Source organism: Silurus aristotelis (genome assembly GCF_946808225.1).
Source record: "Silurus aristotelis genome assembly, chromosome: 17".
In the NCBI taxonomy this organism is placed as follows: domain Eukaryota; kingdom Metazoa; phylum Chordata; class Actinopteri; order Siluriformes; family Siluridae; genus Silurus; species Silurus aristotelis.
The window spans coordinates 25,061,303-25,073,802 of NC_139590.1; the positions used below are offsets into that span (position 1 = coordinate 25,061,303).

Below are 12,500 nucleotides of genomic sequence, written 5' to 3' on the forward strand. Positions count from 1 at the left end.
TGTAACTGGCAGTCTTTGTAACTGGTCAGTGTCCGTAACTGGTCAGTGTCTGTTACTGGTCGTTGTCTGTTACTGGTCAGTGTCCGTAACTGGTCAGTGTCTGTTACTGGTCAGTGTCTGTTACTGGTCAGTGTCTTATAGAGTTTGAGAAAGCTCATGCTATGATGTTAAAACTAGAGTTGTTTGCGAGCTCAATGACTGTACAGGTGAAGGGTCCTGATATTTTTAATTATTTAATGCTTCGGCATAATTTTATGGTTCTGGATCAACCAAGCATTCTGACTGATCCTCAAGGGAGGTGAAGTTCAGTGGTTGTGGAAGATGGATTTTTGATTGAAAGGTCATAAGTTGCAAGCAGCAACTGTTGGGCCCCTGAGCAAGGCACCTATCCCTCAACTGCTTATTTGTAAGTCTCTCTGGATAAGGATGTCTGCTAAACACTATAAGTGACAATATATAAACATTGTTAAGATTTTTGTTTAACACTGTTCCTAAGAGCTGCTGTTGTGTACATCCCAGTTCAAGGACTAATCTCTCTATGGATATACTGGAGCTAAGAGTGTCAAGAGTCTGTATCAAATAATCAACTATTAACCCCTTAGAGATGTAGACAGAAGTGTGGAATCCAGAATCTTTGACAGGTAGCTGGAGGTTCCTATACAAAATCCATTAAACTTGGACTATTGAACAAACTATTGAAAGGAAGGATCGTCATTTGAGAATTATGTCTGGGATATGAGCCGCATATAAACAGATGAGATGAGCATGGGAATGTCTAATCTTCTACCCAAATCTTCTACTCCAGTGGAAGCTTGGGCTCTACATTTCACATGCACTTTTAATCATGTCTATTAATGGTCCACAATGCTGTATAAAAGTATGGTGAGATGTTCATAATCTTTCTGGGATCCTGATGATCACCTGAGTTACAGATTTTCTCTCTTAGATTGTGGTTTATTTTAGCGATAAACAGATTAATTATTGTATCTTTAATATAACAAATGTCAAGTTTATGTTCCTTGCTTGTCTGTCTGTCTGTCTGTCTGTCTGTCTGTCTGTCGGTCTGTCGGTCTGTCTGTCGGTCTGTCGGTCGGTCTGTCGGTCTGTCTGTCTGTGTTTCTCTCTTATCTCTATGGCAACTTAATTCATCTTTAAAAAGCTTCAAAGCTAATAGGTGTATACACACACACACACACACACACACACACACACACACACACACACACACACACACACACACACACACACACACAGATGATTAAAAGAGATGGACGAGCAGATAGACAAAAGATAAAGAAAAAGAAGGAATATATAGATGAAGAAGAGATTAAGGTAATGAGTAAGAGATGAGTAAGAGATGAAGGAATGATGGGTAAGAGATGAAGGAGAGATAAAGGAGATATGAAGAAGAGATAAAGTACATGAAAGCCCTGTATGTGAGATGTTTGTTGTATTTCTTGTGTTTTGGTGTATTTGGTATGAATCATGTGTGTGTGTGTGTGTGTGTGTGTGTGTGTGTGTGTGTGTGTGTGTGTGTGTGTGTGTGTGTGTTACAAGGTGTGAGCAGCATTGTGAACAGATCAGTGTGATTTATATTTTGGGATTCAGTGACTGTGACAAAGAATAAATCAATAAATCAGGCTCCACCTTTTTTTGGCCTGTTACCACGGCGATGCTGTGATTCTATCAATGGTGGAAGAATGTTGTTGCCTTGGAAACAGTTATGAATGAGAACATGCTGGTTACTGTAGAAAAGATGTGAATGAGGAATCACCATAGAGGTGCAGCTCTGGGGCTTCTGAGGACTCACTGTCACCTGATCACCTGATATTATATTTTTATAAAAGAAATAACCAGTTTTATTTTAGTTATACATGAGGAACTTTATTTGTATGTATAATTCTTTCATTTATTTTTCTCCTTTCCTATTTTTCTCTTTCTCTAACACACATACGTGCGCGCACACACAAAAACACAAAAACACACATACACACACAAACAGACACACACACACACACACACACACACACACACACACACACACACACACACACACACACACACACACACTAACAAACACACACAAAATGCAGGGTTACTAAAAAAAAGAATCGGAGTCTATTACAGGCATTGTTATTTTACCTAAAATATTTATATTTATTTTTGGATCAGTATTAATCAGTGTCGGGCCGTGTATTTGGTACCTGGGCCTTCAGTGAGGATGTACCCGAATTAATCCACCTCTTAATACACCACTATCATGTCACAATTATAAAAAACATTTATACAATACAAACACACAATATAACAACACGTGCATTACAGAGAGACGTTTCACATCTGGAGGTAAAAACCATTTTACTAAACCAACAACCCCAGTTACACTCCAAACCTCCACACTACAACCACAACTGTGCACCTACAACATCTGGAGCAGATCACAATCAATATTTGTCTAATAACATCACAAAAACTTTAAAATGAAAATAAAACACAACCTACACACCAGAGATGCAGACTCATAATGTGCAGCGCCCCCCAGAGGCTGTAATCCAGTGGTACCGCTCGTATTCACTGTTCTGGAAGTGGAGAACAAACCCTTTCCCGGGCTGAGACACGCTAGCGAGCTTCAGGGTTGGTGACCTCCTCACCATGTCTCGCTTTTCTTCACAATGGATTTTAAAGTTTGTTTGAGACCAAATCAGTTTCTCTTCTTTAGTAGGCATGAAAAAGTCTAACTCAGATGTATGAACGTGTACAAAGCTACACACGTGTTTTACCAGTCGAACTGGTCTATTCTTGGCCAGTGAGCTGCTCTGTGAGGAGAATCTGAAATCTGATTGGCTAAAAAAACAGAGCTATTTATTAAGGAGACGATGGTAAAAAGTCCAGCAGTACTGATTCTGAAGGTTCTGAGCAGATTAGATTCACATGGCAGCACATAGAGGCTAAAATCTGATTGGACAGGGTTAGCAGTGCAGCCGAGAGAAACACTACGACATGAAGAGAAGAAACTGATGGAAGAAATTAATACAATTTCATGGAACAAATATTAGAATTTAGTTTGTAAATGTAGGTCAGAGCTTAATGTTTAGTCCAGCAGAGATTTACTGACCCTGACCGCACACCACTGGTATTTATGATATTAATTATATTTATTTATATAAATTATGGATATTTCACTAGTGGATGAAAATGAATCAGATCTGATGAGTCACTGATTTATTTTCTCTTCTGAAACACACTGTTTATACACAGGCTCAATTCCTGTCTCTTTCCTTCACAGAATTCTCTCCACCGTTGGTTCAGACTTTGACCTGAGGACGCTGCGAGCCGTCAGAGTGCTGAGACCCTTAAAGCTGGTGTCTGGAATTCCCAGTAAGTATCTGATGGAGAGAAAGGAGAAGGAGAGAGAGAGAGAGGGTGAAATTATATTATTTAATGAATACATTTTTTTATTGTGCTAAATAAAAAATGTGTTAATGAAGACCTCCAAACTGTCAAACTCACTTTAAACCATTGTCTTCAGGCCTGCAGGTGGTGCTCAAATCCATCATGAAGGCCATGATCCCCCTGCTGCAGATTGGCCTGCTGCTTTTCTTCGCCATTCTCATGTTTGCCATCATCGGCCTTGAGTTCTACATCGGCAAATTTCACACCACCTGCTTTGATGACATCACTGGTGAGCTTGTGTCAGTTTTAGAAGAATAAGATGAAAATTCCTGGTCATGAGACCATGGAGGTGCTTTAATCCTGAGAGGCAACAGTGTGAAAATGTGTTTGGGATTATTGTGTCTGTTTCCTTCATCAGTATTGTTATAATGTTATATACAATTATAATGAGCCCAAAAATTATTTTCAACTACTTCAAAATAAACGTGTAAATGAAGTCACGTGTGTTGTGTCGAGTTCGAGTCTGGAGTTTTTTCATCATTTATTCCTCTCTAAATGTTCTGCTTGATGTTGAACTGATGCTGAACTGTATGTTGGTGATCAGTAGATTCACCGAGCGCCGATCAGAACACGTGTAAAACAGAGCGTGCGCTCGATCCTGATTGGTGACTCGCTGCGTGTTTCACCAGTTACGTGTTTTATCCTCATTAATAAAAAGGAACGACTGATTTCACTTAATGTAGTTGAATATAAAAATATATACTTTGAAATGTAGTGAAGTTTCAGTAAAAATTTCCCCAAATAGAAAAACTGCAGTAAAATACAGATACGAGAAAAAGCTGCTTAAGTACAATAACGAATTCCATTTACTTCATTACTGTCCAACACTGATTTTAACTTTCTGTAATGTTTAAGGAGAATTGAATGTGTTGTGTGTGGTATGTAGTGTGTAGTGGACTGATGATGGTGTGTGTGTGTGTGTGTGTGTGTGTGTGTGTGTGTGTTTGTTGTTGTTGATAGAGGAAATTCGGGAAGAGTTTCCATGTGGAACTGAACTCCCCTCACGTCTCTGTCCAAATGGTACAACCTGTAAGAAATACTGGCTTGGACCAAACTATGGAATCACGCAGTTCGACAACATCCTTTTTGCTGTTCTTACCGTGTTCCAGTGCATCACTATGGAAGGCTGGACAGATCTTCTGTACTATGTGAGTCACAGTTTCGTCTATCACACTTCCTGTAGCTGAGGTGGCTCTAGATCTCAGTTAAATGTAATAATACAGAAAACTGTTTTACTGAATTTAAAGTTTTCTATAAGTACTTGTTCTGCTGACTCATTCATTTTCATATGTGTCTCACCTGTCAGGTAAAGACTTTGGAAAATATCTAAAGAAATCCCACACAAAGATAGGGACTGGTAAAGCAGGCAAATGTCCCAATAAACACATGCTGTGTGTCTGCAGTAAGAGAAATATACCAGCAGGGTTTCTGCTCTTATCTCAGAGAAACACACATCCATATGCCTCCTATTCCATCTTAGTTTAACAGTTCTGATTTAAAACCCTGGCCTGAAACCCTGATCTCATATTTAGATGATGGTCCTGACTGAAAGCTGGAGTAGATGCAGTATGAATTCAATGTTGAGTGACAGAATCACACGTTTTATACATCTTTTTATGGTCATATTTTTCTGTGATCTGTTCATTAAATGATGTGTTTATGATCAGACTGAAAATAATGTGAGATTTAATTTGAACCTTTTTATAAGATCATTTTAAAACCCTGAAGGTCATCTCTGTTTTAGCCACAGGCAGTGCTTCATCTACAGACCAATCAAAATCTTTCACTAACAAAAATGTTTACTTTCTCTCTCTGACTGACTGAGACAGAGAGAGAGGGAGAGAGAGATGGAGGGAGAGATGAAGGGAGAGAGGAAAAAGGAGAGACAGAGGGAAAGACAGAGGGAGAGAAAGACAAAGGGAGAGACAGAAAAAGGGAGAGACAGAGAGAGAGAGAGAGAGAGAGAGAGAGAGAGAGAGGTCTGATCTGTGGGCAAAATTGTAATTGTGTGTTTGTGTGTGTGTGTGTGTGTGTGTGTGTGTGTGTGTGTGTGTTCATTTGTGTGTTTGTGCGTGCACGTGTATATGTGTGTGTGTGTGTGTGTGTGTGTGTTTACCTGCATGTGTGTTTCAGAGTAATGACGCCTCAGGAAGTGCTTGGAACTGGATGTACTTTGTTCCCCTCATCATCATCGGCTCCTTTTTCATGCTGAACCTGGTACTGGGAGTGCTGTCTGGGTGAGTGAGTGAGTAAGTGAGTGAGTGAGTGAGTGAGTGATTGTGTGTGTGTGTGTGTGTGTGTGTGTGTGTGTGTGTGTGTGTGTGTGTGTGTGTGTGTGTGTGTGTGTGTGTGTGAGTGAGTGTGTGAGTGTGTGAGAGAAATGTTTTGTCTATAAAATACTTTTTTTTTGCAGCTTTAGTACAAATCAGCTGCATCACCCATTTCATCTGTAACTTTACACAGAGACAGTTACAAGTGTGTGTGTGTGTGTGTGTGTGTGTGTGTGTGTGTGTGTGTGTGTGTGTGTGTGTGTGTGTAAAACAGAGAGTTTGCTAAAGAACGAGAGCGGGTGGAGAATCGTAGTGAGTTCCTGAAGCTGAGGCGACAGCAACAGATTGAGAGAGAACTGAACGGATATCTGGAATGGATCTGCAAAGCAGGTGAGTAGCTCCACAGCGTTTAAATGTCTCTAACTTCAACCTTCCTACCAGTCTCCTCTCCTCTCCAGTCTCCTCTCCAGTCTCCTCTCCTCTCCAGTCTCCTCTCCAGTCTCCTCTCCAGTCTCCTCTTCAGTCTCCAGTCTCCTCTCCAGTCTCCTCTCCAGTCTCCTCTCCAGTCTCCTCTCCTCTCCAGTCTCCTTTGGTTTCTCCATTAGCCTCATCATCAACCTCTCCTTTACCCTCTCAATCTGACTCTCTAACTGTTTCTCTACAATTTAACCATCAGTTGCTCTCTGGGGGTAGGGGGTAGAGGTATGTGTTGGATGGTTGTATTGGGTAGGGGTAGGGGTATGTGTTGGATGGTTGTATTGGGTAGGGGGTAGGGGTATGTGTTGGATGGTTGTATTGGGTAGGGGTATGTGTTGGATGGTTGTATTGGGTAGGGGGTAGGGGTATGTGTTGGATGGTGGTATTGGGTAGGGGGTAGGGGTATGTGTTGGACAGTTTTATTGGGTAGGGGGTAGAGGTATGTGTTGGATGGTTGTATTGGGTAGGGGGTAGGGGTATGTGTTGGATGGTTGTATTGGGTAGGGGGTAGAGGTATGTGTTGGATGGTTGTATTGGGTAGGGGGTAGGGGTATGTGTTGGATGGTTGTATTGGGTAGGGGGTAGGGGTATGTGTTGGATGGTTGTATTGGGTAGGGGTATGTGTTGGATGGTTGTATTGGGTAGGGGGTAGGGGTATGTGTTGGATGGTGGTATTGGGTAGGGGGTAGGGGTATGTGTTGGACAGTTTTATTGGGTAGGGGGTAGAGGTATGTGTTGGATGGTTGTATTGGGTAGGGGGTAGGGGTATGTGTTGGATGGTTGTATTGGGTAGGGGGTAGGGGTATGTGTTAAATGGTTGTATTGGGTAGGGGGTAGGGGTATGTGTTGGATGGTTGTATTGGGTAGGGGGTAGGGGTATGTGTTGGATGGTTGTATTGGGTAGGGGGTAGGGGTATGTGTTGGATGGTTGTATTGGGTAGGGGTAGGGGTATGTGTTGGATGGTTGTATTGGGTAGGGGTAGGGGTATGTGTTGGATGGTTGTATTGGGTAGAGGGTAGGGGTATGTGTTGGATGGTTGTATTTGGTAGGGGGTAGGGGTATGTGTTGGATGGTTGTATTGGGTAGGGGGTAGGGGTATGTGTTGGATGGTTGTATTGGGTAGGGGGTAGGGGTATGTGTTGGATGGTTGTATTGGGTAGGCGGTAGGGGTATGTGTTGGATGGTTGTATTGGGTAGGGGGTAGGGGTATGTGTTGGATGGTTGTATTGGGTAGGGGGTAGGGGTATGTGTTGGATGGTTGTATTGGGTAGGGGGTAGGGGTATGTGTTGGATGGTTGTATTTGGTAGGGGGTAGGGGTATGTGTTGGATGGTTGTATTTGGTAGGGGTTAGGGGTATGTGTTGGATGGTTGTATTGGGTAGGGGTAGGGGTATGTGTTGGATGGTTGTATTGGGTAGGGGTATGTGTTGGATGGTTGTATTGGGTAGGGGGTGGAGGTATGTGTTGGATGGTTGTATTGGGTAGGGGTATGTGTTGGATGGTTGTATTTGGAAGGGGGTAGGGGTATGTGTTGGATGGTTGTATTGGGTAGGCGGTAGGGGTATCTGTTGGATGGTTGTATTGGGTAGGGGGTAGGGGTATGTGTTGGATGGTTGTAATTGGTAGGGGGTAGGGGTATGTGTTGGATGGTTGTATTTGGTAGGGGGTAGGGGTATGTGTTGGATGGTTGTATTGGGTAGGGGGTAGGGGTATGTTTTGGATGGTTGTATTGGGTAGGGGGTAGGGGTATGTGTTGGATGGTTGTATTGGGTAGGGGGTAGGGGTATGTGTTGGATGGTTGTATTTGGTAGGGGGTAGGGGTATGTGTTGGATGGTTGTATTGGGTAGGGGGTAGGGGTATCTGTTGGATGGTTGTATTGGGTAGGGGGTAGGGGTATGTGTTGGACGGTTGTACTGGGTAGGGGGTAGAGGTATGTGTTGGACAGTTTTATTGGGTAGGGGGTAGAGGTATGTGTTGGATGGTTGTATTGGGTAGGGGGTAGGGGTATGTGTTAAATGGTTGTATTAGGTAGGGGGTAGGGGTATGTGTTGGATGGTTGTATTTGGTAGGGGGTAGGGGTATGTGTTGGATGGTTGTATTGGGTAGGGGGTAGGGGTATGTGTTGGATGGTTGTATTGGGTAGGGGTATGTGTTGGATGGTTGTATTTGGTAGGGGGTAGGGGTATGTGTTGGATGGTTGTATTGGGTAGGCGGTAGGGGTATCTGTTGGATGGTTGTATTTGGTAGGGGGTAGGGGTATGTGTTGGATGGTTGTATTTGGTAGGGGGTAGGGGTATGTGTTGGATGGTTGTATTGGGTAGGGGGTAGGGGTATGTTTTGGATGGTTGTATTGGGTAGGGGGTGGGGGTATGTGTTGGATGGTTGTATTGGGTAGGGGGTAGGGGTATGTTTTGGATGGTTGTATTGGGTAGGGGGTAGGGGTATGTGTTGGATGGTTGTATTGGGTAGGGGGTAGGGGTATGTGTTGGATGGTTGTATTTGGTAGGGGGTAGGGGTATGTGTTGGATGGTTGTATTGGGTAGGGGGTAGGGGTATCTGTTGGATGGTTGTATTGGGTAGGGGGTAGGGGTATGTGTTGGACGGTTGTATTGGGTAGGGGGTAGAGGTATGTGTTGGACAGTTTTATTGGGTAGGGGGTAGAGGTATGTGTTGGATGGTTGTATTGGGTAGGGGGTAGGGGTATGTGTTAAATGGTTGTATTAGGTAGGGGGTAGGGGTATGTGTTGGATAGTTGTATTTGGTAGGGGGTAGGGGTATGTGTTGGATGGTTGTATTGGGTAGGGGGTAGGGGTATGTGTTGGATGGTTGTATTGGGTAGGGGTATGTGTTGGATGGTTGTATTTGGGAGGGGGTAGGGGTATGTGTTGGATGGTTGTATTGGGTAGGCGGTAGGGGTATCTGTTGGATGGTTGTATTTGGTAGGGGGTAGGGGTATGTGTTGGATGGTTGTATTTGGTAGGGGGTAGGGGTATGTGTTGGATGGTTGTATTTGGTAGGGGGTAGGGGTATGTGTTGGATGGTTGTAGTGGGTAGGGGGTAGGGGTATGTGTTGGATGGTTGTATTGGGTAGGGGGTAGGGGTATGTGTTGGATGGTTGTATTGGGTAGGGGGTAGGGGGAATGTGTTGGATGGTTGTATTTGGTAGGGGGTAGGGGTATGTGTTGGATGGTTGTATTTGGTAGGGGGTAGGGGTATGTGTTGGATGGTTGTATTGGGTAGGGGTATGTTTTGGATGGTTGTATTGGGTAGGGGGTGGGGGTATCTGTTGGATGGTTGTATTGGGTAGGGGGTAGGGGTATCTGTTGGATGGTTGTATTGGGTAGGGGGTAGGGGTATGTGTTGGACGGTTGTATTGGGTAGGGGGTAGAGGTATGTGTTGGACAGTTTTATTGGGTAGGGGGTAGAGGTATGTGTTGGATGGTTGTATTGGGTAGGGGGTAGGGGTATGTGTTGGATGGTTGTATTTGGTAGGGGGTAGGGGTATGTGTTGGATGGTTGTATTGGGTAGGGGGTAGGGGTATGTTTTGGATGGTTGTATTGGGTTGGGGGTAGGGGGATGTGTTGGATGGTTGTATTTGTTAGGGGGTAGGGGTATCTGTTGGATGGTTGTATTGGGTAGGGGGTAGGGGTATGTGTTGGATGGTTGTATTTGGTAGGGGGTAGTTGGGGCTGTTTGTGGAGCAGGGCTCGTATGCTAGCTGTCTAATTATGTTAATGTTTTATTTGTTTTTCCTGTTTCTGCAGAAGAAGTGATTCTGGCTGATGAGGACAATGATGGTGATGATCGGATGCCCTTTGACGGTATTTATATGCAAACACATCTCTTCCTCCTCTTCCATCTTCCTCTAATCTTCATCCTCCTTTTCCTCTACCTCCTCCCTCTTCTCTTCATCCTCCTCTCATCTTCATCCTCCTTATCCTCTTCTTTCTTCCTCTACTTCATGCTTGATCTTCTCTTTCACCACTCCATCTTTTCTCTGTTTTCTATCCTTTCTCATCTTATTCTTTTTTTTTATTTCTCCTCTCTGTGCTTTTGCATGTTTAAGGTGGACTGAGAGCTGTATTAAAGGTCTACTGATTAATTGGCTCATATTTAATAAAAAGACAAAATGTACACAAAAGTTTATAAAGACAGGTATTATTTTGAAAAGCTGGACCATGATACATTGCTGCTGTTTGTGGTGTGCAGGATCACGGAGAAGACCAACGCTGAAGAAAACCAAGAATGACCTGCTAAACCCGGACGAGGGAGACGGAGACCTGGCCTTAGGTAACACTTCTGCAGGCAGATAGTTTTCACAGTCATGTGTGTGTGTGTGTGTGTGTGTGTGTGTGTGTGCATGACAGCTTTATATTATTATATTATAAAGCTTTGGTGTGTATGTGTCCCTTTCTCATGTCTCCTGTTCGTCTCTCAGGGTCTCCTTTTGCTCGTGCAAGCCTGAAGAGCTCCAAGCTAGAGGGATCTTCTTTCCGGAAGAAGGAGCGGAGGCTGCGCTTCTTTATTCGTCATGTTGTGAAAACACAGGCTTTCTACTGGACTGTTCTGTGTTTGGTTGGTCTGAACACACTGTGTGTGGCTGTGGTTCACTACGACCAACCTGAGATTCTGTCTGACTTTTTATGTGAGTTCCTTCAGCACTGCTCTTCTACTTCTACTTCTTCTTCTGTTTTCCTTAAACAGGTGTGAGTGATAAGTTAGTTAGTGAGGATTATTCACATGAGTGACCCAAATATAAAACCTTATCAATGTGCATATTTTTTTATACTGTATTTATATATAATTATATATATTGGGTATATATATATATATATATATTATTATATATATTATATAATTTTTGGTGCATCCACCGATAACCATGTTGTGGGCCTAAAGTTTGAAGCTGTTGGTGTATGAAGGAGGGTCTGTCTTATTCCGTCTCCTCCAGAGCTGATTGTTAGACAGAGTTCTCTCCAGTGATCAGAAGCTTAGTTTGATACCATGTGATTCTATTGGTTGTAAACGATTTCATTTTGTGTAAAACTTTTTGGCACTACAGAGGAGTGATGCTGCCCAAATGGCTAAAACATTCAGAACTGTGAGAAATGAATTTGGAATTGTGAGAAAGCACTGGATTTAGGTAAACTTGGAAACTGGCTTTTATAGTGTACAGAGTGAAAGAAGAAAAACACCTAATTATCTCAAATTTGTTATAATATTCTTCTTCTTCTTCTTCTTCTTCTCTCTCTCTCTCTCTCTCTCTCTCTCTCTCTCTCTCTCTCTCTCTCTCTCTCTCTCTCTCTCCCTCTCTTTCTCTCTCTCTCTCTCTCTCTCTCACACACACTCACTCACACACACACACACACACACACACACACACACACACACACACACACACACACACAGACTTTGCAGAGTTTATATTTTTGGGGATTTTCATGTCGGAGATGTGTATTAAGATGTATGGACTCGGAACACGGCCGTATTTTCACTCTTCTTTTAACTGCTTCGACTGCATTGTAAGTTCCAATCTACTATTAATTACCTTTTATATTCACATCATCTAAACAAATCTAAAGTAATGTGTGTGTGTCTCTGTGTGTGTGTGTGTGTGTGTGTGTGTGTGTGTGTGTGTGTGTGTGTGTGTGTGTGTGTGTGTGTGTAACAGGTCATTTGTGGCAGTATTTTTGAGGTGCTCTGGGCGATGATTCAGCCCGGGACATCTTTTGGGATTAGTGTTTTACGAGCTCTCAGGTTACTAAGAATCTTCAAAGTGACCAAGTGAGTATTCTTCCTGTCTTCTGCATGTCTATTGTCCCTCTACATCTCATATCAGGTCTCATAAAATCAACAAGTCATTTGATTTCTGTTTTGAAAAATTTACATTTTACTTGCTGAAATTGCATAAAAAAAGTCTGTAAAAAATAAACCCATTTAGTGCCTTTAATTTTCATATAACATTAAAATGCAAATACAAATATAAAAAAATACATTTATTAATCAGGGGTCTCATTTATAAATATTTATAAACAAAACAAGACTGAAAACATGCGTATGGCACTTTCCACGCAAAGGTTAGGTTTTTTGATTTCTGAAAAAAAAAAAAAAATGACGGTAGAAAGTGTGCTACTATAAGTAAACTGTAAACCCTGCGTACACACAACGTGGAAACACAAAAGGCGAGAAGGAAGATTGGCGCAGATCCACAGTGCGTACGTGTGGAAAGTGCACTATCTGTGTAGCCAATTTCCCTTCTCGCCTTCTGCATTTGCACGTGTGTAAAAGAGACCCCAG

General features: G+C 42.7%; 2 protein-coding genes across 2 annotated transcripts in view; both read left to right on the forward strand.

Moving 5' to 3' along the window:
- ier2a (immediate early response 2a) overlaps nucleotides 1–12,500 on the forward strand; it is a 61,708-nt gene that overhangs the window by 45,629 nt on the left and 3,579 nt on the right. The gene's annotated exons all lie outside the window — the stretch shown is intronic.
- Nucleotides 1–12,500, forward strand: part of cacna1aa (calcium channel, voltage-dependent, P/Q type, alpha 1A subunit, a) — a 115,311-nt gene that overhangs the window by 20,954 nt on the left and 81,857 nt on the right. The window contains exons 4-13 of the mRNA XM_083566262.1: nucleotides 3,287–3,378; nucleotides 3,530–3,682; nucleotides 4,414–4,601; nucleotides 5,587–5,690; nucleotides 5,998–6,113; nucleotides 9,968–10,024; nucleotides 10,413–10,493; nucleotides 10,642–10,848; nucleotides 11,613–11,725; nucleotides 11,875–11,987. Of these exons, the coding sequence (XP_083422388.1) occupies nucleotides 3,287–3,378; nucleotides 3,530–3,682; nucleotides 4,414–4,601; nucleotides 5,587–5,690; nucleotides 5,998–6,113; nucleotides 9,968–10,024; nucleotides 10,413–10,493; nucleotides 10,642–10,848; nucleotides 11,613–11,725; nucleotides 11,875–11,987 (1,224 nt within the window). The remainder of the gene's footprint in view (nucleotides 1–3,286; nucleotides 3,379–3,529; nucleotides 3,683–4,413; nucleotides 4,602–5,586; nucleotides 5,691–5,997; nucleotides 6,114–9,967; nucleotides 10,025–10,412; nucleotides 10,494–10,641; nucleotides 10,849–11,612; nucleotides 11,726–11,874; nucleotides 11,988–12,500) is intronic.